Source organism: Acartia tonsa, chromosome 5, assembly GCF_053477335.1.
Source record: "Acartia tonsa isolate MP-2025a chromosome 5, ASM5347733v1, whole genome shotgun sequence".
Classification (NCBI taxonomy): domain Eukaryota; kingdom Metazoa; phylum Arthropoda; class Copepoda; order Calanoida; family Acartiidae; genus Acartia; species Acartia tonsa.
The window spans coordinates 44,963,292-44,987,175 of record NC_137264.1 but is presented as its reverse complement, the minus strand read 5'-3'; the positions used below and the strand labels follow the sequence as shown (position 1 = coordinate 44,987,175).

Here is a 23,884-nt window from a genome sequence, read left to right as displayed (position 1 = left end):
CAGATATAATTACAAAATATTATACAATGTGGCTAGAATTCTATGGCTTGAAGTAAGTTAAATAATTTTGATATCATTATTATGAAGACTTTGCAGTTGCTAAGCTTTCTAGAATATATTTATTTTATAAAATTATATAAAATTTCGATTACAAAAAATAATTAAAATTTTATATTTAGTTACACAAGATTGTCTCAATACCTGGACACCCAGCTATTCCAAGGGTAAATATTTTTGTTAATTGATATCCCTATATATGCATAAATTGGGGACTTTTTTGTCTGCTTTTAAATTGCTTTCTGCTCTTTTGTATCGACTTAGCTGTGTTAATATTTGCGACACTATTGGCTGATATTAAAAACTCAATTGAAAGTAGGCACAGGGTCCACGGGTTGGGGACATACAGTTATTGAACCCCTCTCTCTATTGTTTTACTCCAATTCTATACCAAAGCTGGAAGCTTCTTACGGTTTAATAGGTGAGCAACAAACTTTTACCAAAGATTAATGAAAGACCTATGCGGGGACTGTTTCTGAGTGCTATATTTTCAATTTTTAAAAAATAAGTAGGGGGTGGGCCCGTGGGGGTGTTCTGTTCTCAACAAGGCAGTTTGATGGAAACAAAGTATTGTTTTTTTTTTGCTTAGATTATAATAAAAACAAATGTTTCTTTTTACGGTTACGCCACTAGAGGCCTCTAGGGGCACAAGAGGAGAGGGGGGTTGAGTCGACCCCATCCGTACTTTCAATTGTAGTTTTTAAAAAAAAGAAATAAGTTTTAGAGAATTTATTTGGAGGTGTCACTTTCCTTTAGACGATTTCTCTTGGGAGGGTGGTAGTACCCTTCCTCAAAATAGGTATAAATATTTGAAGGACCTATGAGATTGTTTCAAATGTTGCAGGTTCGGTCCCGCCTGGTTTGTTTGAGCTGTATGGCCAGTGTAAACCTGCTTCTATGCATTTATTTTGCCGCGTCGAGAACCTCCGGGGCTTCCAACTATCTACTGGCTATCTACATCCTTAACCTAGCCATGTACTTTAGTTATTACTGTATTATGAAGGTAATTTTTTTTGTTTCCGGTATAGCTTCGAAACCGATTGATATCCGTTGGATTAGAACCGGTTCAAAGCCATGAAAAATCATTGCATTATAAAGACAATTTTTCACGAATATTAAACTAGAAATCATAAAATTAATACCAGTTTTGTTAGGCCAGGCCCTAGGCCCCTCGAGGCTAACAAAATTAGTTTTAATCATATAATTCTTTATTTTAATATCCGCGGAAAGCCGTCTATACACGATGCGATAAATAACTATTCAAGACCAAATTTCATCAACTTTTATGTAATTGTATTAAGCAGAATAGTTTTTCTCTACAATTATGATCTGTCCAGTTCTCTAACGGATTACTAAGATATTTAATTTATACATGTAAGAACTGTCCTATTGATTTCATACATACTATATTAGTTCTTTAATATTGAAACTTTGGGGACTTTTGTTCAACTTTGGTTGTTTCAATAAGTTGAGTGTCCAAACGCTTCAACCACTTACAGAAGGATATTTTTGTGTAACATAATTGGGTATGTACATCAATTTATCGGCCATTGTCTTATCCCTTTAGATCCCTGTAACTTTTGTCTAGGTGAAGCATGGAGAACGTATCAACAAAGTGCCAACTCTGTATTCTTTTCTCAGCATGCTTTGTGTTATTCCAGCTCTTTACTTCTTTACTCAGGTAAATTAAATAGCTTCAAACCACCCCGATACCTATGTGAAGCTTCCCTATAATGGAGAACTCAATCAGTTCAGAAGTTAGCGAGGTCTTAAGCTTTATATATATAATTATTTGCTGGAAGCGAAGCTAATATATAATCTACATTGTTTGTCCTTGCAGTCCGTCAGTAACTCTATGGGGGATGCAATGTTCCCGGCTGCTAATGAAGAAAGTCAGCTAAAAAGTTTGGTGAAGATTCCCCGTACCATTATTTTGATATCATCCTCTTTTTTTTTCAATTTTGGTATCCCCCCCCCCCCCCATCAGCACTCGGCCCAACAGCATCGCTAACCGCAGCGCTCGGCCCCCTAGCCTGTCCAGCCGCGGGCGCTCGGCCCCCTAGCCTATAACCTAACCTAACCTAATTGTATTATTACACGGGTTTTGTGATTTTGTGCTTTATCGCATTATCTCTTTCTCTTTCTTCTTACAACGACTGAACATCTGCTATATAACTTGCTTTGTTTGTTTGTCCACCATTGATTTTTTACTTTGGTATCTTTGTTGTTATTCTTGTTAGAAAAGTAGTATGTTGTTCATTATCTCTGTGAAATTGAATTTATATTCAATCATCTAAGATTACCAAAGCTGTCTTAATTTCTGCATGCGCTTACAAACAAAATGAGTGTTTATAGACCTATCGCGCCCTCCCCTTGTAATTTTTGAATTCATAAAAAAAATTTAAAACTAACACAGATTTGTATTTTAGATTGAGAAGAAAACAGAAATATCTCCAGCGGAATCAAGGTTTCAATTTTAATCTAATGTTTGGAAATGTTGTACGGGGAAAAAAATCGCTTTAAAAATTAGCGTGTGACGTCATAACCATGAGGGATTATCCATCTCTTTTTTAGGGGATTTCTTTCCCAGTCCTTCTCTCCTCATCCCTCATTTTAATGACGTCAGAAATTTTTTTTGTGCAACTTTCTTCGCGTACGAAATGTTTTGGGGGTAATACTCCCCCCCCCCCGCCCCCCTATAACCCAAATTTGTGTTACTATTTATAAAATAAAATTTGAGCTTAAGTCCTTTTTAAAGTCCTTTTTAAAAATTTTGTGTATAGTTTTTTAGTTAACTGATGGTATTAGTTTGTTCTTCGATGTAATAAGGGACAGTTAACCTTTTTTATTTTTTTTTCTAATTAATTTTACTTATTAGAATGCTGAACACAGAATGTATTTTCTTGGATTTCTTTGATGGCCATGACATCTGGCACTTCCTTGGGGGGTCAGGTAAACAATTATAATCATGACATCTGGCACTTCCTTGGGGGGTCAGGTAAACAATTATAATCATGACATCTGGCACTTCCTTGGGGGGTCAGGTAAACAATTATAATCATGACATCTGGCACTTCCTTGGGGGGTCAGGTAAACAATTATAATCATGACATCTGGCACTTCCTTGGGGGGGTCAGGTAAACAATTATTATCATGACATCTGGCACTTCCTTGGTGGGTCAGGTAAACAAATTTGACATGAAGGGAGTGAACATTGTTCACTACAATAGTCCGCAAAGTTTTATAATAATGTTTTCTTATTCGTTGGCGATTATTGAATTTTTATTGGTTGGTTTATTAAATTGAGTGTTTAATCATTTTACCTACTAATTGTAACAGAATGTATATTTTTGTGTATAATCCATTGGGAATGTACATCAATTCATCTTTCATTGTCTTATCCCTTTAGATCCCTGCTTTTTTTGTTGTTAATATCTATTTATTTTTTAGGTCTGTTTTTCGCTTTCCTGACAATCCTAACACTAGATGAAGATCTCAAGTATAAAAGACGCAAATCTATTGCTGTATTTTAATATGTTTTTATTCAAAATAATTATAGAAAAGCTTTGCTTTTAAAAAACACCAAGGATTAATTCTTTAATTTATTGCATATGAAAAAGCAGAGAAAGGATCAAGGAATCTCCAAAATTTATAAAAAAAAAGCTTATAATTATTATAGGCTGCTATTCAGCCAATTAATTCCATTTGCTATTCCTCCACTTATTATGACGTCATACGATAGAATTGCCAATGAGAGGCCAGTATACATTGTAATTCACTAATGGTAAAATTTATGTTGGCCTCTCATTGGTTATTTTATCGTATGATGTCATAATCTGTGGAGGGACTTTAATCATCTTCCATTTGAAATTGCCGAAAATTAAATATTTTGATGGCGTAAAACTTGTTTATTTTTGTGTAACTGAAGGGAGGTGGGTAAGACGTTGGTGAAGAAAAGGAAGAGGGTTTTGGAAATTTTCACTTAGAATTGTTTGTCAGAATCACATTCCCTTTTCCCTGCTAATTATCAAATTAAATTATTTAATTGTGTAATTTTCTACACTAGCTTATGGTAATCTATTTTTAAAGACAAGAGCAGTGGTTTAAAAGAAGGTTAATAGATGGACGCTATATAGAGTAGGGGGAAGCTGTGTAAATATTGTAGACTGTTGGACGGACGGACATTCGTATAATTTCGTAACTATTTAGTAGCTACGACACCAACAAATAATTACCAAATTTTTTCTTATATCTTTTCATAATTCTCATTAATTGTTATTATCATATTTTAAGATTTTCATTGTTACATTTTCACTATATTTTGATATCTTATAGGCGTAGTCATTAATTATATATTTTTACAATTACAGAGATATTATTCAGCAATTTAAATCATGCATAATATGTAGAATATATACCCTCAAAAGTGATTCAAATCAAAAGTCTTAAGATTTAAAAAAATTGCCGAATGTTTTGCTGATTTTTTAAATAAAGAAATATTTACTGCCAGATTTTTTGTATTTTAATTATATTATAAAATTAAACAAAATAAATTATGCTTTAAAAGACCTTCTTTTTATTAAAACAAAGACATTTTTATCCATAAGTAACGCGGCAACAAAAAGCTAACAACATTTCAGCGGAAATAAAGAACAGTAAAGTAAATAGTAATGGTTTCCTTCAAAGTATGTAGGCAAGTATAGAAAATCCCTCCTCCGCATATTAAAAAATCAGAAAAAGGGTTCCACGCCAAACGCAGGAGTCCCAAACGTCGGAGTGGGACAAACGCAGGAGTGGGACAAACGTCGAAGTGGACAAACGCAGGATTTTGGGACAAACGTCGGAGTGGACAAACACAGGAGTCCAAAAAAATTTTTTCTTCAAATTTGAATTTTTTTTCAATTTTGAATTTTTTCTATACAAATCAACTTCCCCCCCCCCCCCTCGGTCCGTTTTTTTCTTCGTTAGGTTAGGTTAGGTTATAGGCCAGAGGGCCGAGCGCTGCGGCTAGTCAGGCTAGGGGGCCGAGCGCTACGGCCATAGTCATTATTTTGTAGACAGGGGTATAAAAAAATTTCAAAATTGTCATATTATTAAAATAGCGGACACTCTTAGGTTTTACTTAAGCAATGTCCACTCCGACGTTTGTCTTACTCCTACGTTTGTCCACTCCGACATTTAGGACTCCTACGTTTGGTGTAGGACCAGAATAAGGGGTGTAGGGGGGTTGGGAGTTTGCTTTTATGTTTTTTTGTTTATTAATTTATGTCAGGTTAGGACTGCAATGTTAGAGCATACTACCACCCCCCTTAATTTTTCAATTTATTGTTATAACAAGGATGACAACATCCATTCGTAGATGGAACTGACCGTTATTGTTGTTTTTTTCAAACGACGGGAAATTTAATTTTTATATCTATAACTGAAAAAATTTGAAAATCGGATTAAAAACACCAAATATATGGGGGAAAATGTAAAAAATATAAGATAGCCAAAAACCGGCTAAAAGGCAGTCTGACCTTCATAGTTGTTTTCTTCAAACGACGGAAATTTTAATTTTGATATCTGAAACTGAAAAAATTTTGAAAATCGGACCATAAACACCAAAGATATGGGGGAAAATGTGGAAAATTAAAAAAATAGCCTAAAACCTGCAAAAAAGCCGTCCGACCGCCATTGATGTTTCATAGTTAATTGTGCACCTTTATGATGGAATTGTTGTCAAAAAATTTCAGCATTCTATCTCTTATAGGAGCTGAGTAAATCCCATTTCCCCCATAGCGTTACGGACGGACTGACGGACAAAGTGAATTATAGAGTAGCTTCGCTAATAAAAAGGGAGCAACGGTTTTAGTGTTCCGTAACTAATAAACAATCTAAATAAAATGTATGTACTGTTTTCTTTGCCTTAAATAAAAAAAGTTAAATTTATTTAAAGATAAGTAGTTGCTAGCCTGTTGTTAGTAGCGAAGCTACTCCATAATTCACTTTGTCTGTCCGTCAGTCATTCCGTAACGCTATGGGGGAAACGTGATTTTCTCGGCTCCTATTCAAGATAGACAGCTGAAATTTTTAGTGAAGATTCCCATTATATATGCCCATCTTTTATATACATTGTTTTTTGCATGTCTGTTATTTGGGGTGCTAGATCTATTCCTAGATTTTAACATTTTCATGATTTTCTCAAGTCCTTTTCAAGATACAGGGTTGAAATTTTTAGGGAATAATTAATATTATATTCTACATATTTTCCCCCAAGTTTAAATAAGATTTGTTTGCTAGATCGATACCTAGATTTTTAGGTTTTCATGGTTTTCTCGATTCCTATTCAGGATTGACGGCTGAAAATATCAGGAATTGAATATGCTCATGTTCTACATATTTCCATCAAGTTTCATTAAAATTTGTCTATTATTTGTGGTGCTAGATCGATTCCTAGATTTTTAAGTTTTTATGATTATAAGGTTGCGTGATTTTAAAGGTTTGATAATTTCCCTATTTTACCAAGTTTAATGTTTATTGTATGACACTGCTTAATTGTAATTTTTCCCGATATCAATTCATAATTTTTTAGCTTCGCTACATATTGATGTTGGCATCCTTGTTTAATTTTAATTCATAATAAGTGGAATGATAATTACATAAGGTATGTATAAAAAGAAAAACATAACAAAAAAGACTTATTTTAAAAAATCCACAACACACGCTTTTTTTTCACATTGTTAAAAAGAAAGATAAATGCTTATATCAAAATGTCTAAATTAAACCATTGCCAAAAAAGCAACCATATTTAAAAGGACTCTCCACAGAAAAATTAACTTTGGATTTTTGAAAATCTAACCTGAAACTATTATTCTCTGTTCAATTTTAGGCATTTTATGTTTTTGTGGCATCGTGATCGAAGCCCTTTGAAAATTTTGTCCGCCGCCTATTTGTACTGCCGCTATAACAATATATACTACACTTTCCTCCACTCAATATGTGTTCGCCGCTAAAGAACATTTGCTCCATTGCAACCGGCCGCTCTACGATTTATCCTCTTCCTTGACTGGACAATCCTGCCGCCTCCATTTTGTGTTCGCCTCCGCCAAATATAACCATCTTTTGCCGCAGTTGCCGCATTTATCGCCCTTCTCCGCCGCTACTCCGCTATACATTGCGTACGTAGCTATACACAACACCCCCAGCCTCCATTTAATTTCTGAACAAGGGAGAGGGGAGCATGTATTAAAAAGCGACGTACAGCGGAGTAGCGGCGGAGAAGGGCGATGAATGCGGCAACGGCGGCAAAAATAGAAGCTAAAAATCACTAAAGCAGCACAAATTAAATGGCGGGAGGATTCACTTAAAGGAGGTAAAAATTTTCAAAGGGCTTCGATCGCGATGCCACAAAAACAAAAAATGCCTAAAATTGAACAGAGAATAATAATTTCAGGTTAGATTTTCAAAAATCTAAAGTTGATTTTTCTGTGGAGAGTCCTTTTAAAGTGACTGCCATAAATACATCTAACACTAGCATTTGTACAACTATTAGTTTTATGTCCTATATTGTCATAATACATCTTTTATTTATCAACTGCCAACTCTGCGCTTTATTTATTAATCTTTGCCCGAAGTTACTAGCCACCATGTTAAAGTCCTTTTTGTGATCTTTGAACCAGGAATCTAAGGGTATAAGACAATGGCCGAAAAATTGATTCACATCCCCAATAAGGATTAACATAAGATGTTGAAGCGTTTGGACACTTAACTTAATGAATCAACTAATCAAAATTTACTAAAGACCTCAAAGTTGTTAAGCCAATGAGAAAACGTTATTATAAAACTAGTGTTATAAACAGCCCATTGTCCCCTCTCTCTCTCTGTCTCTTTGTTTGATATTTTTAACAGCGAAGCTTTTCTATAATTAGGATCGGTCCGTACGTCCATCCGTACGTCCGTCCGAGATAGATAGCTTTTATTCGCTAATTTGGGCATGTTAGAATTGTCCTATCGATTTCAAACTTTGCATGATGATTTCTGTAGTAGTTAGGTACGATTTAGAAAGCGTAGCAACTCTATAATCATTACCAGAATGTCCGTATGTCCATTTTAAACATGTTCATTTTTCTACTTTTTTAACAACAAATTTTTATGTGATCTAATTATCCGTTTGATCTGATTTTTGGTATATTGATTCCTGGGACAACAAAGAACAATAGTACAAGCAAAGCAACTCTATACTCAAGTCCTAAAAATGTAAGTATGTCCAAAACATTATCCTGTATCAAGCAGTTTTTCAACAAATTTACTTACAATTTTGATTCGACTCTTTCTATACTTTTCTATATTTCTATATTCTGATTATTCAGTTCAGACACTATACAAGTGTTAATGTCCGTTTGTCCTACCGTTTCAGTGCTTCGCTTTTATGGATGTTGTCATCCTTGTTTGTTTGTACATTGAAGATAAAATTGCATGTTCTTGTTTATTTACCTATGAATTAAACTTTTGAACTTGGGGTACAAATTACAAATCGAATAAAAATATTATATTTTTATTTTCATCTTACTAAACAAAATAGAAATTCCCATGATTTGATTTTAAATTTAAATTTATTTTTGTATTTATGTGTATAGTAGGTAGTAAGCTCTCCTAAAAATCCCCCCCCCCCCCCCAGTTTTTACTCTTTCTTTATAAAACTTGATTAGATGCTTCTAAGGGCGAAACCGCTAGTTTATGTAAAGTATATGAAGTAAAATCTTGTAAATGGCTTTACTGAAACGTTCCAAAATTATAGTTGAGCTTTTTATAACTGCTCACATGTCAAAACATATGCATTAATGCATACAGAATTTGCGAATTTGTACAGTTTTTTTTACAAGGAAGACTCAATACAAATAGCTAGGTTACTGAAGGAAGAATTTATATATTATCAAATTGATATTGCACCAGAATTACTTTAATTACTTTATGTAAAAGCTTCAAAAGGTTTATTTGTAAGTGTTCATATTATATTGTTGCACTGCTTACATAATTTTACTAGCGGATATTCCTCTAGAGAACTTTCTAGGAGCGATTTCTCTTGGGAGGGTAGTGTTACCCTTCCCCCAAATAGTTATAAAACATTTCGGCACATGACCTATGAGAAGCTACATTGTAAAAGAGAACACATCACTTCATTAGTAGTAGGGACAGACACACAGAGATCCTGTTACTTTTATATAAAAATTTAGAATCAAGTCGAGCAGAGTGTGCCAATACCCTATTTTGGCACACTCTGCTTGACTTGGGGGAATTTTAGCATACTCTGCTTTACTAGGGGAAATATTGGCATACTTTGCTTTACTTGTCAAAATATGCTTCTTCTAAAATTTTTAAATAATCTATGTATATCTCTTAACGGATCCGCCTATCGATGCCTCTAGGGGCACTTAAGGGAAGGAGAGAGCTGAACATCTACTTTACATTTAAGTTTTAAAACAAAAAACTTTTCAACAAAATCAGGGTGTTTTTTAGGACCAATGAGAGGCTTCATTGAAAGGGGAACCATAACAGTCAAGCGATTAGTGAGATCCTTTTAAATTTTAATTGTTTTAGGCTATTTTTCGTAACTTTTCTACCACTTGCAATAGAGAGCCCCAAGATGCTAGGGACACAACTGCTAGTTTATAATTTTTGCCTACATTAAGTAGTAAATTTATAGGTTGGTATAGATGATATAAAAAGTAATAAAACCCTTATAATAAATATTAGACTTGAATGAATATTCTTAAATCCCCAGTCAGCGATCTAATACTTTATAGTTCACTTTTTTCTGACCGCCAGTCTGTCTTTTTTAATTTTTTTTCTAAAATATTGGCATACTCTGCCTTACTTGATAAAATATTGGCATACTCTGTTTTACTTGATGAAATATTGACATACTATGTTATACTTGGGGGAATATTGGCACACTCTGTTTTTCTTGTTGTGTTTGGCACACTCTGCTTGACTTGTTTCAAAATTTAATTATTTTAAAGTTAGTTTTATTTTTGGTTTGTTCGAGATATAACATAAATTATAGAAAATCTTTTCAAAAATTTAATAAGGTTGACAAAATCCGTATAGCAGACGAGAAAATCTTGTTTTCCCTGCCAGGAAGCTAATAGACAGACTGATTATTGTAGAATGGCTTTGCTACACAAATTTGTTTGTGCATTTGCAAATTTCTCCTTTCCAACAACTACTCACTCTTCCCCCACCCTCTCCCCTAAAGAATTGTCACTACTGCCTTAATCCTTTTTTTCCCCCTTTTCCCCTTGCATAGCATAACCCCTGTTATCTGTTGCCTGGAACAGCTGATGAATGTAAACACATAGTAAAGCGAAGCGCACAATTTTCTTTTCAAGGTTAGTAACTTAGGACAGTGCAAACAATCAGAGATCTAAAGGGATAAGACAATGGTCGATAAATTGATGTCCATTAAGATTATAAGTTTTCCGGAATTTTAATGTTAGGGGGAGATTTGAAATCTGCATCAAATTTTAAGGATTTTTTTGATAAAATTCTTTATTTAAAAGCGGAAATGCATTTTAAGTTAATTAATTTTGACCAATAGGATAGGTGGATTTTAAACTATCTGCGCTCTAATTGGTTGAATGATGTACGCCATCCAATTAGAGTGCAGATTTTTTAAATCCACCAATCACAGATGCCAAAATTAATTAACTTAAATTGCATTTCCGCTTTTAGATAAAGAATTGTAGAAAAAACAAATTTTATAAAAAATCCTCAAAATTTGATGCAGATTTCAAATCTCCCTGTAACTTTAAAATTCCGGAAAACTTATATATCTTAATGTCCATTCCTAATAATTTTACACAAAATTATCCTTTCCTTAGATTACAATTAGTGGTTAAAATGTTTGGACCCTAAACTTTATGAACCAACCAATCAAAATTCTATAAAAGTCCCCATAGTTGTTAAGTCGTCAAATAATAAACGTTATTATAAAACTATGGGGACTAGTGTAATAAACAGCATCTCATGTCCCCTGGTTTAAAATAAATATGTTTTGCAATGATATAGGATTGCATTTTCTAATATCTGAATTTGTAGCCAATTTGAATCAAACACATGTTACCTCTAGGGGCAGGGGTGTCACTTCAGTTTAGTCACCTGCGTGCTTTGAATCATACCCAACAGACAACCGACCCTTTTATTGCGCGACTTTTGTCAGTAAGTCCAACTGTGTATATTAATAAGTTGAGCCTGTTTTTCGCCAATGCATTCTTATTGTTATCACGCGCTTAACATAGCAGTAGTAGGTAAAATTTTAACTGTCTCTAGAAAGAAAAAAACTCTTATTACCCAAATTTAATCTGCGATGGCATCCCTGAATGATAATACGGAGTAGTTTAAATATAATTATTACAAATTACCGAGACTGACCGAAATCATCTATTTTTATGTCTGCACATCTACGATTTAAACAGAAATTTAAATAGCGATATTAACTAGTTAGATTTCGTCTGCTTTGGCCAAGCCAGCGTCTAAATATTTTAAAAGTGATTTTTTTTATCAATAGGTATTAGTGAACCACCTTAGACTGTTTATTACGCTATTCACCAAAGTTTTGTAATAACGTTTTCTTATTCGTTGGCTTAACAACTTTGGGGACATATATTGAATTTTGATTTGTTGGTTCATTTAGTATCGTGTCTAAACGATTCAACCATTATTTGTTATCTACAGAAGGGGTAACTTTGTGTATCATCATTAGGCATGTACATTAATTTATTGGTTATTGTATTATCCTTTTTGATCTAATTCTTTTTATTAAAAACTTATTTTTTTGTTAGGTTAGGTAAATTCAGGGTAAGTCTAAGAAGAGTATCGAAGGGAGGCTATAATAATTATTTATTTTCCAGTATGGCTTTGAAACCGATTAATATCCGCTGAATTAGAACCAGTTCTCAGCCACACTGAAAAATCATGTATAGCATCGTATTACAACTGGGTTTATTATAATAATTTTTCATTTTAATATCCGTGGAAAGCTGTCTATGATATGATGCGGATAGTAGAATAAAAATTTACTTATTCCTTGTTTGTAGGCCCCGAGGACCATAGCCCAGGCACACAAATCAGGTATTTTTAGTTGGATATAATACATGATTTTTCAGACTGGCCCTAGAACGGTTAAAGTCCAGCGAAAACTAATTGTATTTTGAGTCATGCCGGTAAAGATATCATACCATTTAATTTTATCTTTCCTGGATTGTGGGCCCCGAGGACCGTAGTCCAGGCACACAAATCAGGCATTTAAGTTATCTTTATAGCTAGGGCTATTGTAATGAAAAGGACAATGGATATTAATTTTATCTCCATCTTCAATTCTTCTGGTTTAGATTGTAATATTAGGAAAAATATTCAGAGAGAGGATAATGGACTGTTTATTACACTAGTCCTCAAAGTATTCTAATAACGTTTTTTTATTCAGTTTCTTTACAACTTTTAGGAATTTTAATTGGTTGGTTCGTTAAGTTTATTGTTCAAACGTTTCAACCACTACCACTAATTTTAAACTACAGAAAGGATGATTTTGGGGACGGACATCAATTTATTGGCCATTCTGGAATCTTATCCCTTTAGATCCAGGAAAAATATTTTTTTTTTCACTTGTAATTTTTTAATTGTCATTTCATTTTACTTATATGCTTATATCTATTTTACTACAATTCTTATATAAAAGTAACAGGATGCATGTTTCTCTTTCTGTCTGTACCAAAAGATCTCATTATCATCTGCTGAACCTATATGGCTTCTTATAAGTTATGTGGAGGTTTTTTTCTACTATGGGATAAGGTAATTATACCCTCCTAATTACACTTAGAAAAAATTTAGGAACCTAGTAATAGTGTCTAACTTTTTATCTTTGTGACGTAACAAAAATCCATCTCTTTTTAAGGGTTTCCTTTCCCACCTCCCCTCTCATCCTTCGATTCTTGTTACGTCACAAAGATAAAAAGTTAGACACTATTACTAGGTTCAAAATTTAGATCTCAATTTCAATTTTTCAAACTAACTGTCTGTGGTTAATCCTTATTTTTGTACTGCTTGTTTAAAACATAATATTTTCTGCTTAATAAATCAAAATCCCCCTTTTCCATACCTCCTCTTTTGTTAAAATACCCCCCCCCCCCCACAAACCCCCTCCTCTCATCCCAATTATCGTACTAGTTGAGTGAAGGGGGGAAGGGGTGGTTAATCTTCGCCCCAATTAAAATAAACATATTTTGGCCTGTATTAGATTTAAATTATTTGAAGAACCTTGTCAAAACAGTTGGGCTCTCGCAGGAGATGTGGTCGGAATTTACCCCCCACCCTCTCTTATTTTGAACTGATTTAAAAATAATGTATGTCTGTTCTCGCAAGCTCGTTAGGTAGCACCCTCAGGAAGAGCACCGATTTAATAATCATCCATTGTCCCCTCCCTTCCTGAATTGTTTGGTAAAATTTTCAGAAGTAATGTCTTTACGGCATAGCCTGCGTATGAGTATACAGAGAGTGGCAATACCTTGTACTAAATGTATTCAACAATTTCATACTTCTACAGTCATTAGGGACAGGTAAGGTTTGGGTATCAGGGATTTAAAGGGATAAGACAATGGCCGATTAATTGATGTATATATCAAATGATGATACACAAAATTTCCCCTTTTGTAGTATACAATTGGGGTATTGGAGATGCGATCCCCAATTTTCAAATTCTTTGAACGTACATATAAGACTTTTACAGAAATGCTTCGCATCCAGACTATCTATCTATGTTTGATATAAAGTTAACACTATATAGGAGTAGAATCTAAATATTTGATTGACGTGCCTCTGTAATTATCAAGTAACATTCAGGCACGAGACACAATTACTTTAGCTAGGCCCAAGGCATTATTTGTATCCTTTTATGCATTCATAGGCCTACCTTTACCAATATAACACCATATATGGGTAATGCTAGCCTATTCATGGTAATTTGTATGTGATTCGTTAATATTATATGTTTATTAAAGACATTATGTTTATTGTTAAAGTAATCATGTAAGCAATCAGTACAAGTATGTATGCCTACAACCATGTCTGATTTACGTCACAAGTTAACATACAGACACTTTATTGAACAGACAAACACTAAGATCCTTTTTATAAGCTGATGTTATAGCATGTATCTCTTAAAATAAGTTAGTTATTTATTGACTCTCCTACCATCAAGTTCTCTTCTGGCTTTAAAAGGTAATGACTTAGTTGTTTGGCATGCATTGTAGTTTAAATTTAGGACCCTTAGTACTTAGCATGAATTGAGCTTAGGCCTTATGTTAGAATTCTAACACTTAGCACAATTCACTGCTTGGGACTTAAGGCACTTTTCTGTCCTACACTACTTATGATTTCAACACTTATCCTGTAAATATTTTCATACTTAACTTATTCACTTGTAATATAAATACACTTTATAAAAACATTTTCCTTCCTTAATACTTAATATACTTGTATAATTCCGATCGAATATCAAAACCAACCATTTATTCTTAGATTAAAGCAATATAATACTTCGCGTGGGTCTTTTGTTGAGCCTCCACCAGCTCAACCAAATTCGTATTATACTTGTGGGAATAGAGGGATAAGCATTCTAAATAGACGAACCGACGATGAGAATGTCTATGTGTATTGCAGTAAAAGTAGGTTTTTTTTTGTAGTACTCATAGAAGAGCGGTCTCCATACCATGTTATTGGACAAACGCCCCATTCGCACTACCAGTATTGAAACGTTTGGCCACTAAACTAAATGAACCAACCAATCAAAAATCAATAAAAGTTCCCAAAGTCACGAATTTGAAAACGTTATTATAAAAATTTTGGGGACTTGTGTAATAAACAGCCCTTTGTCTCCTCCCTCCCTGTAAGGATAAGCAATCATTGGATCAAATAAACAGCCCATTAACCCCTCCCTCCCTGTAAAGATATGCAATCATTGGATCAATTTGGATCTAGTGCAGTTCCTTTCATGATTTTCTCCAAAAACCTATGATTCTTAAAGGCTGCCAGCTGCCAAACGGCTGAACGTTCATGTCATGCCCGCACAGAGCGTTATATAAGCGGAATTAGAAAAAAACTAGCTTTACCCCTTACAATTTTAATTTGTTTATTGCTCGCTAGCTTTTTTAAGAGAAAACACCAAACATCCCTAACTTAACAATATAGGATGGCGTTGGATGATTTGTTTTGGATGAATTGCCCCAACAAACCTTTAAAAGTTAATTGATATTGTAGAAAACTGAGAAACCACTGTCCTGACATTTAATATTTAAGTGTATAGTAATGGTGATCTGTAAAAATAAAATTTACTGTTCAGTTTTCAAGTATTATTTGTTACCTAAGGACATGTAAGTAATCAAAAATTTTTTTTTTTATTAAATTAATTTTGTCATATTTTGATATTCAAAGCATGTTTTATATAGCTTAGTTTCCTTCACTACGTTTGTATTGAAATGCATTGTATTATTGGTAGATGCTTTAATAGGACTTATGTTTGCTTATGATTGAAAGTTTTACTTCTGATTCATATACTGAAATGTTGAAAACAAAGAAATTTCTGTAAACATTTATTGACTAAAATTCAGAGGCAGTACTTTAGTGTTTACTTATTGGTTTACTTTTTTATACTTGCGTTTAGTATCGGTCTACTGGGTGCCTGTCATTTGCTTTATTTCTTTTTATTTGATCTTCTGTCTTTTTTAACTTATCAACCCTTTCCTATCTATATCACTTTTTTTCTGCTGATATAGTACAGGTAAAATCCAATTGTGTAATTCATAATTCATTTTATATTATTTAATCTGTTTATGAAGATTTACAAAGTGTCTCAAAAAATGAGCCATGTAACGTTATTAAAATTAGGGAATATCCATCTATTTTTTAGGGAATTTCTTTTCCACTTCTCCTCTCATCAATCATTTTTATGACGTCACATGGCTGATTATTTGATACACTTTCTAAAGCTTCCTATCTATCTCACTAGGACCAGACCAGGTACTACCTGCAACCTCTCTATCTAACTATAATCTATCTATCTATCTAGGACCAGGACTCTAGGACCAGACCAGGTACTACCTGCAACCTCTTTGTGGACAACTGTACCAGATGGAACTGTTAAGATCCGAGAACAGAATGGCGCATCCTCCGGCAGTGAGTTCGAACCCATGGTAATTGTTTTAGTTATTTAATAGGGTTTTATGAAATGATAGTTTATTCCTTCGCACGACTGGATGTTATGTAAATTATTTCACTATTTATAAGTAAAATGCTTGCATTTCTAATTAGAACAATTTGTTTCTGATAATGAATATATAAATTACGATTGTTTTTTTTTCAACATCTTCATTAGCTATGATTGTTTTTTTTTTCAGTCAGTTTGGACCCTGATGAACAATACAGTAAAAAGGGTGCCTGACAGAGTCGGACTAGGAATCATTTACACAAATATTATATATCTCATTTTATTCAGGAATCTAAAGGGATAAGACACTGGCCAATAAATTGATGTACATCCAAAATGATGAAACACAAAGTACCCCCTCTGTAGATTACAATTAGTTGTTGAAACGTTTATACACTTGAAACGTTGTACACTCAACTTACAACCAATCAAAATCTACTAAAGTCCACAAAGTTGGTAAGCCAACGAAATGTTATATAAAACTTTGGTGACTAGTGTCATAAACAGTCTTTTTTTCACCGTTTAAGATGCAAAATTGATCAGAAAACTGTACAAGTACTTATATTTTTCAAACTTGATTTTAAAGAAGCTTCATTGAAAATGTTTTACCTTTTTATCCTAGTTATTATCATTCCAAAAATCAGATTAATAGGATTAATTATATATTACAAAGATTTGTTGTCTAAACAGTTAGGTAATAAATCAGCATGTTTTAAATAGACGTGCGTACTTCTTTTTTACAGTTAAATAGTTGTTGGCTTTCTAAATCCTATCCAACATTTACAGGAATCATCATGCAAAGTTTGAAATTGATAGTACAATTCTAACATGCTAGAATTAACAATAAAAGCTATCCTTTATGTACGGATGTACATACCCTAATTAAAAGAAAGTCTCTTAAAACTTTAAATGCTACATCAGTAACTGTACAGTAAAATGTCCAAATTACAAATAAAACAATTTAATTTTATTATCTTTTGTAAAAACTTCCTTAGTAACAAAAAAAACTCTAAAGCAAATAAAAATCTTAGGATTTATAATAGATATAGTATACCTAGATAATAAACTGGCCCCATAATTCGTTGAACTTAAAAAAGAAATTTTAGCAGACAAACGGATAAGATAATGCGGTGGGGGGGGTAAAATTTGGGGGTCCAAAATTGTTTTAATTTTACCCCCCCCCCCCCCCCCATCTAAAATTTACCCCTACCTTGGCGGTGGCCGTAGGCACCACCAACCATTTAGAAGGGGGTATTCCCCCCCCCCAAAAAAAAAAATTGGCGCGCACTTTTACTTATAAATATTTAATAGAGATTAAATTACCCCCCCCCCCCCCAAAAAAAAAAAAAAAAATTACCCTGGGGGTTAATTTTTGTGTGGGTAAACAAAATTTACCCCTGTCAACAGATTTTAGAGGGGGTAATTAACCCCCCCCCCAAGCAAATTTTAACCCCGGGGTAAAAAAAATTGCGAAGCGCTTCGCGCGCCATTTTACCCCCCCCCCCACAAAAAAAACATTTCAACTCTTCAATTGAAAATTTATCAAAGTCCCCAAAGTTGTTAAACCAACAAATAAGAAAACGTTATTATAAAACTTTGAGGACTAATGTAATAAACAACCCATTATCCCTCCTCCTTTATTTTTTTTTTGTTATATACAATCCATTCAAGTAATACGAGCGATGAATATTTCTATAAATTCCACTATTCATAGCTAACTTATTTTATGTTTTGTTATATGCTTTACATTATATGAGGGAAGAAATTTTTACCTACTATAAAATTTATCCAAGAAAAGCTTTATTCTAAGAAATACGACTATTTATATGCCTTATATGCGTACGAAATTAAAAATTATGCCCTTTCCCACAAAATACTTTTTAACCAATAACATGGACAGATTGTCTCTCATCTGTTCTGCTATTGGCTGATTTAGAGAGTGTGTCTCTATAGATTAACTCTATTGTATTAAACACCACCTGGAACTGTATACAACTACATTATCAATATTTATTTTAATAATTATTTGTATAAGAATATTAGATAAATAAAAAGCGATAGTTCAATCTTTTATCTAAAATTGTCCACACTATACTTTCAATCTAATTCCAAAAAGGGGAAAATATATAATAATAATATGCATAATTATTTTTTTTTTGGGGGGGGGGGTGAGGTTTTTTTTGGATCCTGTTACTTTTATATAAGGATTTATTGTAAGGCTTAGGACATTTTATAGGATTTGCCCTGGTATGAATTTTAAGATTTAAAAAGCATTTTAAGATTTTTTAAATGTCAATTTAAGATAAGGTTACATGCATACAGGAAGGAAGAGAAAATTGGGCTAATTATTACAAAGTACTTTGGGGACTTTTATCAAATTTGGATTGTTTGGTTCATTAGGTACAGCGTCCAAACGTTTCAACCACTAATTGTAATCGACAGAAGGGGTATATTTGTGTACCATCATTGGGCATGTACATCAATTTATTGGTCATTGTCTTATCCCTTTAGATCCCTGGATACATACAGTGTGTTTTTTTTATGAGAACTTTTTTGAAAGCAATTTTACCCCACTTATAGTTATCAGAATTCAATGATTAATGGCTTATTTTCTTCTTTTTTTAATGCAATTAATAGAACACAAAAAAAATATTTTAGTTTTTATTTAAAAAGTAATGTAAAATCTAAAATTCAAAACTTAGGTGTCAACATCTAAAAATGGTTTTAGCGCATTTTTCTTATGCTCAAATATTCTACCTTTTGCAAGAATGGCTGCTAAACGCTTCAAAGTTGAGATATAGAGCTAAAAATGTATACAGATAATATTGGGGACATGTAATAGAACATATCAAAGTTTGAGTACTGACCCCCCAAAGTCGACTACAGAATCAAAATCCATTTTTTTTCTTGCAAAGGGTAGAAGATTTAGGCATTAGAAAAATGCGCTAAAACCATTATTAGATATTGACACCTAAGTTTTGAATTTTAGATTTTACTGTACTTTTTAAATAAAAACTGAAATATTTTTGGCTGTTCTATTAATTGCATTAAAAAACGAAGAAAATAAGCCATTAATCATTAAATTCTGATAACTATAAGTGGGGTAAAATTGCTTTCAAAAAAGTTCTCATAAAAAAAAACACACTGTATAATCAAACTTACATTTGACAAACAAGAAATTTCCGCCTTTTAAAAGACCTTTGGACCTAAAGTATATTTATTTTTAAATTTGTTCTATTTTTAAAAATTATAAGTACTTTCTGTTTAATTTTTATTTTTGAGATCTTTCAACCTTAATTCCAATAATCAAAAACAAGGATGACAACATCCACAAAAGCGAAAAACGAACATCAATACTTTTAGAGTGTCAGGGCTGAATAATCAGAATATAATTGTATAATTATCGAATAAAAATTGTTAGTAAATTAGTTGAAAACTGCTTAAATACAGGATAATGTATAGGAACATACTCACATTTTTTATTACAGTGATGCTTCGCTTATAACATTGTACTTTGTTGTCCTAGGAATTAGTATTCCAAAAATCAGATCAATCTGATAATTATATCTCATAAAAATTTGTTGGTAAAAGTTAAAAAATCAACATATTTAAAATGGACGTACGGACATTCTGGTAACGATTACAGAGTTCCTACATTTTCTAAATTGTACCCAACTACTACAAGATGTACCATTCAAAGTTTGAAATCGATAGGACAATTCTAACATGGCTAAATTAACGTCATTGGCATTTTTAGATAGAACTTAAAATATTTAAGAATCTAGGGGCTTTGTATTCTAAATGGAATGGAAGAAAAAGCATAAAACCATCAGAAAATTGATATTTGAAAATGAAATAGCCTACAACAATTCTGAGGCCTAATTAAACTTTCTTAGAATAAAGAACTCAACTGGTTCAGTGGTTAGCGTTATTTTAACGGATAAAGAAACAAAAAAACTTTTTTTCAAATAACAGGATATGAATTGATGTTTTAGTGACTTCACTGATATAATATTACTTTTGGGTAACTTTGCAGAAATCAAATCAATCATTAATAGTTAAAATTTCAACTTTAAACGGACTTTCTTCTATTATAAGATTTTGATATGAAGTTGCGTAGATACTCTACAATTCGTCTGTCCGTTAAAGACGGAATTGGGGAAACGTGATTTTCTCGGCTTCTATTTAAGATAGACCTCTGAAATTTCTTGTCTACATTTCCAACTTAATAGAGCATAATTATTTATAAAACATCTATTGTGGACTTACTGCTTTTTAGCAGGTTTTTTTGTTGCTATTTTTATATTTTCCCCCATATATTTGGTGTTTTTGGTCCGACTTGAATGCTAAATGCTACATGGTTATTTTGTTTGTTTTCTAGACATCTCTTATTGTTTTTGTGCTTTGCTACATTTGGATGTTGTCATCCTTGTTAAAACACTAAATGTGTATTTTTTATATAATCTAAATCTTAAGTTGAACTTTGCACATTTTCCCAGGAAGCATGGTTTTCTTGTCAGTCGACGCATGTATTGTGTTTCAGCCAGGGGTCTTAAGGGATAAGATCCGCGACTATTGTAAAAATTTTTCCTCAACCCTCTTCCCTTTTCTTTCCCCTTATGATTGACCCTGCTGAAGGGGGGGGGGGGGAGTCCACAATATGTGGTTGGGGGAAAAAATGTAAAAAGTAAGAGACCTGAAAACCCTTTTTTTAATTCTCCCCCCCCCCCCCCCTCCTTGGTGAAAAAAACTAAAATAATATGTGGGAGGAGGGATAAAATGAATCAAATATAGAGTTCTTTAACTATTTTCCATCCCCCCCCCCCCCCCTCCTTAATAAAATAGTAGCAGAGGAAAAAATAATCTTGTGCAGAATATACAACTTTGTCTTTTTAATTTTTGTAAATGATTTTTTGTACTAGCTGTAAAACGAGATGGTAAATGGATAAAATGGACGTATACCCAGTATATGCAAGATGTTAAGTAAGTTTTATTATATTTTATAATCATAAATACATATGAAAAAAACAATGTTTTGTTTTCTAATTTTGATGGACTTTTATTTCAAATCAATTATCCGTCAAAAATCTCCAAACATCATATATTATTTTTTTTAAATAGTGTTTTTTTTTTGTATATTTTACTTCATAAATTGTCTATGTCTTGTAATTTAAATTGTAATTTAAAATGTTTTTATTCCTTTCCTGTCAGTTTTTGAAATAAAGTGTACTTTCAGTAAATTGTTGTAAATCCATAATATAAAGTAGAAGTTTTTTTTCTAAAGCTAAAACAGATTAAGTTCTTCTTTTTTGGGAAGCTTGAATTAAGTCCAGGGATGGTTTCGTGCTATTTGACTAATTAAACCCATCCCCACCCACTTCAAATCTAGGTCGCAGCTTTTAATTTCGTTATATATTGACTAGCTGTATTTAAATTTACCATTTTTTTATTTACTGTAATCTCTTTATTATTGAAATTATCTTAATTCTTCTTACGTGTTTTAGGAGAGTAGCGAAGGCATTTATCCATCTGGGACTGGAACGGCATCATGCTGTTAATATTCTTGGTTTTAATGCTCCTGAATGGCATATTAGGTATAGTTATTTATATATCTGGGACTAGAGAGGTATCATACTGTTAATATTCTTGGTTTTAATGCCCTTGAATGGTATATTAGGTATAGATATTTATATATCTGGGACTAGAGAGGTATCATACTGTTAATATTCTTGGTTTTAATGCCCCTGAATGGCATATTAGGTATAGATATTTATATATCTGGGACTAGAGAGGTATCATACTGTTAATATTCTTGGTTTTAATGCCCTTGAATGGTATATTAGGTATAGATATTTATATATCTGGGACTAGAGAGGTATCATACTGTTAATATTCTTGCTTTTAATGCCCCTGAATGGCATATTAGGTATAGATATTTATATATCTGGGACTAGAGAGGTATCATACTGTTAATATTCTTGGTTTTAATGCCCTTGAATGGTATATTAGGTATAGATATTTATATATCTGGGACTAGAGAGGTATCATACTGTTAATATTCTTGCTTTTAATACTCCTGAATGGTATATTAGGTATAGATATTTATATATCTGGGACTAGAGAGGTATCATACTGTTAATATTCTTGGTTTTAATGCCCCTGAATGGCATATTAGGTATAGATATTTATATATCTGGGACTAGAAAGGTATCATACTGTTAATATTCTTGGTTTTAATGCCCCTGAATGGCATATTAGGTATAGATACATATTTATATATCTGGGACTAGAGAGGTATCATACTGTTAATATTCTTGGTTTTAATGCCCCTGAATGGCATATTAGGTATAGATACATATTTATATATCTGGGACTAGAGAGGTATCATACTGTTAATATTCTTGCTTTTAATACTCCTGAATGGTATATTAGGTATAGATATTTATATATCTGGGACTAGAGAGGTATCATACTGTTAATATTCTTGGTTTTAATGCCCCTGAATATCATATTAGATAGAGAAATTTATATATCTGGGACTAGAGAGGTATCATGCTGTTAATATTCTTGCTTTTAATGCCCCTGAATGGCATATTAGATAGAGAAATTTATATATCTGGGACTAGAGAGGTATCATGCTGTTAATATTCTTGGTTTTAATGCTCCTGAATGGCATATTAGGTATAGATATTTATATATCTGGGACTAGAGAGGTATCATACTGTTAATATTCTTGCTTTTAATGCTCCTGAATGGCATATTAGGTATATATATTAATCCATCTGGTAATAATCTAATGAATTTCATTTTAATATTCATGGAATGTTGTTTAATACGATGTTAAACATGTTTTTTTCAGTATGGCTTAGAAAGAACTGGTTCTAATCCAGCGGATATTCGGTTTTGAAGCCATACTAGGAAATAAATTCCAGACCTTTTATGTCTGTTTAAAGGCACAAGTTTTTAATATAACTAATTTTGTTTAGTAATGTAGCAAGTATAGTAGCTGGAGGCCTAGCAACAGGAATTTACACAACCAATAGCGCGGAATGTGTCAAGTAGATATTACCAGGAGCGCAGCTGCTCTATACTAGGGTATGTCTGTCCTTATTTCCATAGTATAGTAGCTGGAGGCCTAGCAACAAGAATATATACAACCAATAGTAAGGAATGTGTCAGGTAGAGACTACCAGGAGCGCAGCTGCTCTATAATTATGTTATGTCTGTACTTCCATAGTATAGCAGCTGGAGGCCTAGCAACAGGAATATATACAACCAATAGTGCGGAATGTGTCAGGTAGATATTACCAGGAGCGCAGCTGCTCTATACTATGGTATGTCTGTCCTTATTTCCATAGTATAGTAGCTGGAGGCCTAGCAACAAGAATATACACAACCAATAGTAAGGAATGTGTCAGGTAGAGACTACCAGGAGCGCAGCTGCTCTATAATTATGTTATGTCTGTACTTCCATAGTATAGCAGCTGGAGGCCTAGCAACAGGAATATATACAACCAATAGTGCGGAATGTGTCAGGTAGATATTACCAGGAGCGCAGCTGCTCTATACTATGGTATGTCTGTCCTTATT

At 33.0% G+C, this 23,884-nt stretch overlaps 3 protein-coding genes across 28 annotated transcripts in view; 2 read left to right on the top strand and 1 right to left on the bottom strand.

Annotated features, from left to right (window-relative positions):
* The window catches only part of LOC145319617 (SID1 transmembrane family member 1-like), a 35,663-nt gene extending 31,668 nt beyond the window's left edge, over positions 1–3,995 (top strand). Inside the window, exons 28-33 of the mRNA XM_080161850.1 lie at positions 180–224; positions 902–1,060; positions 1,646–1,738; positions 2,487–2,524; positions 2,936–3,009; positions 3,508–3,995. Of these exons, the coding sequence (XP_080017976.1) occupies positions 180–224; positions 902–1,060; positions 1,646–1,738; positions 2,487–2,524; positions 2,936–3,009; positions 3,508–3,590 (492 nt within the window). The 3' untranslated portion in view covers positions 3,591–3,995. The remainder of the gene's footprint in view (positions 1–179; positions 225–901; positions 1,061–1,645; positions 1,739–2,486; positions 2,525–2,935; positions 3,010–3,507) is intronic.
* Positions 1–23,884, bottom strand: part of lap (phosphatidylinositol-binding clathrin assembly protein lap) — a 329,664-nt gene that overhangs the window by 144,679 nt on the left and 161,101 nt on the right. The window lies entirely within an intron of this gene.
* On the top strand, positions 13,521–23,833 carry LOC145319621 (long-chain-fatty-acid--CoA ligase ACSBG2-like). The gene is made up of 6 exons (XM_080161883.1): positions 13,521–13,649; positions 16,157–16,280; positions 16,485–16,542; positions 21,217–21,277; positions 21,799–21,888; positions 23,281–23,833. Exons 1-6 carry the CDS (start codon positions 13,549–13,551, stop codon positions 23,354–23,356), a joined length of 510 nt encoding a protein of 169 aa, XP_080018009.1. The 5' UTR covers positions 13,521–13,548; the 3' UTR covers positions 23,357–23,833.

Excerpts from the sequence above, each read along its gene's own strand:
- LOC145319621 (XM_080161883.1), top strand. The coding sequence starts at position 13,549 with ATGTCTTTACGGCATAGCCTGCGTATGAGTATACAGAGAGTGGCAATA. Across the intron at positions 13,650-16,156 it reads TCTACAGTCATTAGGGACAG|GACCAGGACTCTAGGACCAG; the intron begins GTAAGGTTTGGG and ends CTATCTATCTAG. Across the intron at positions 21,278-21,798 it reads CAGTATATGCAAGATGTTAA|GAGAGTAGCGAAGGCATTTA; the intron begins GTAAGTTTTATT and ends TACGTGTTTTAG.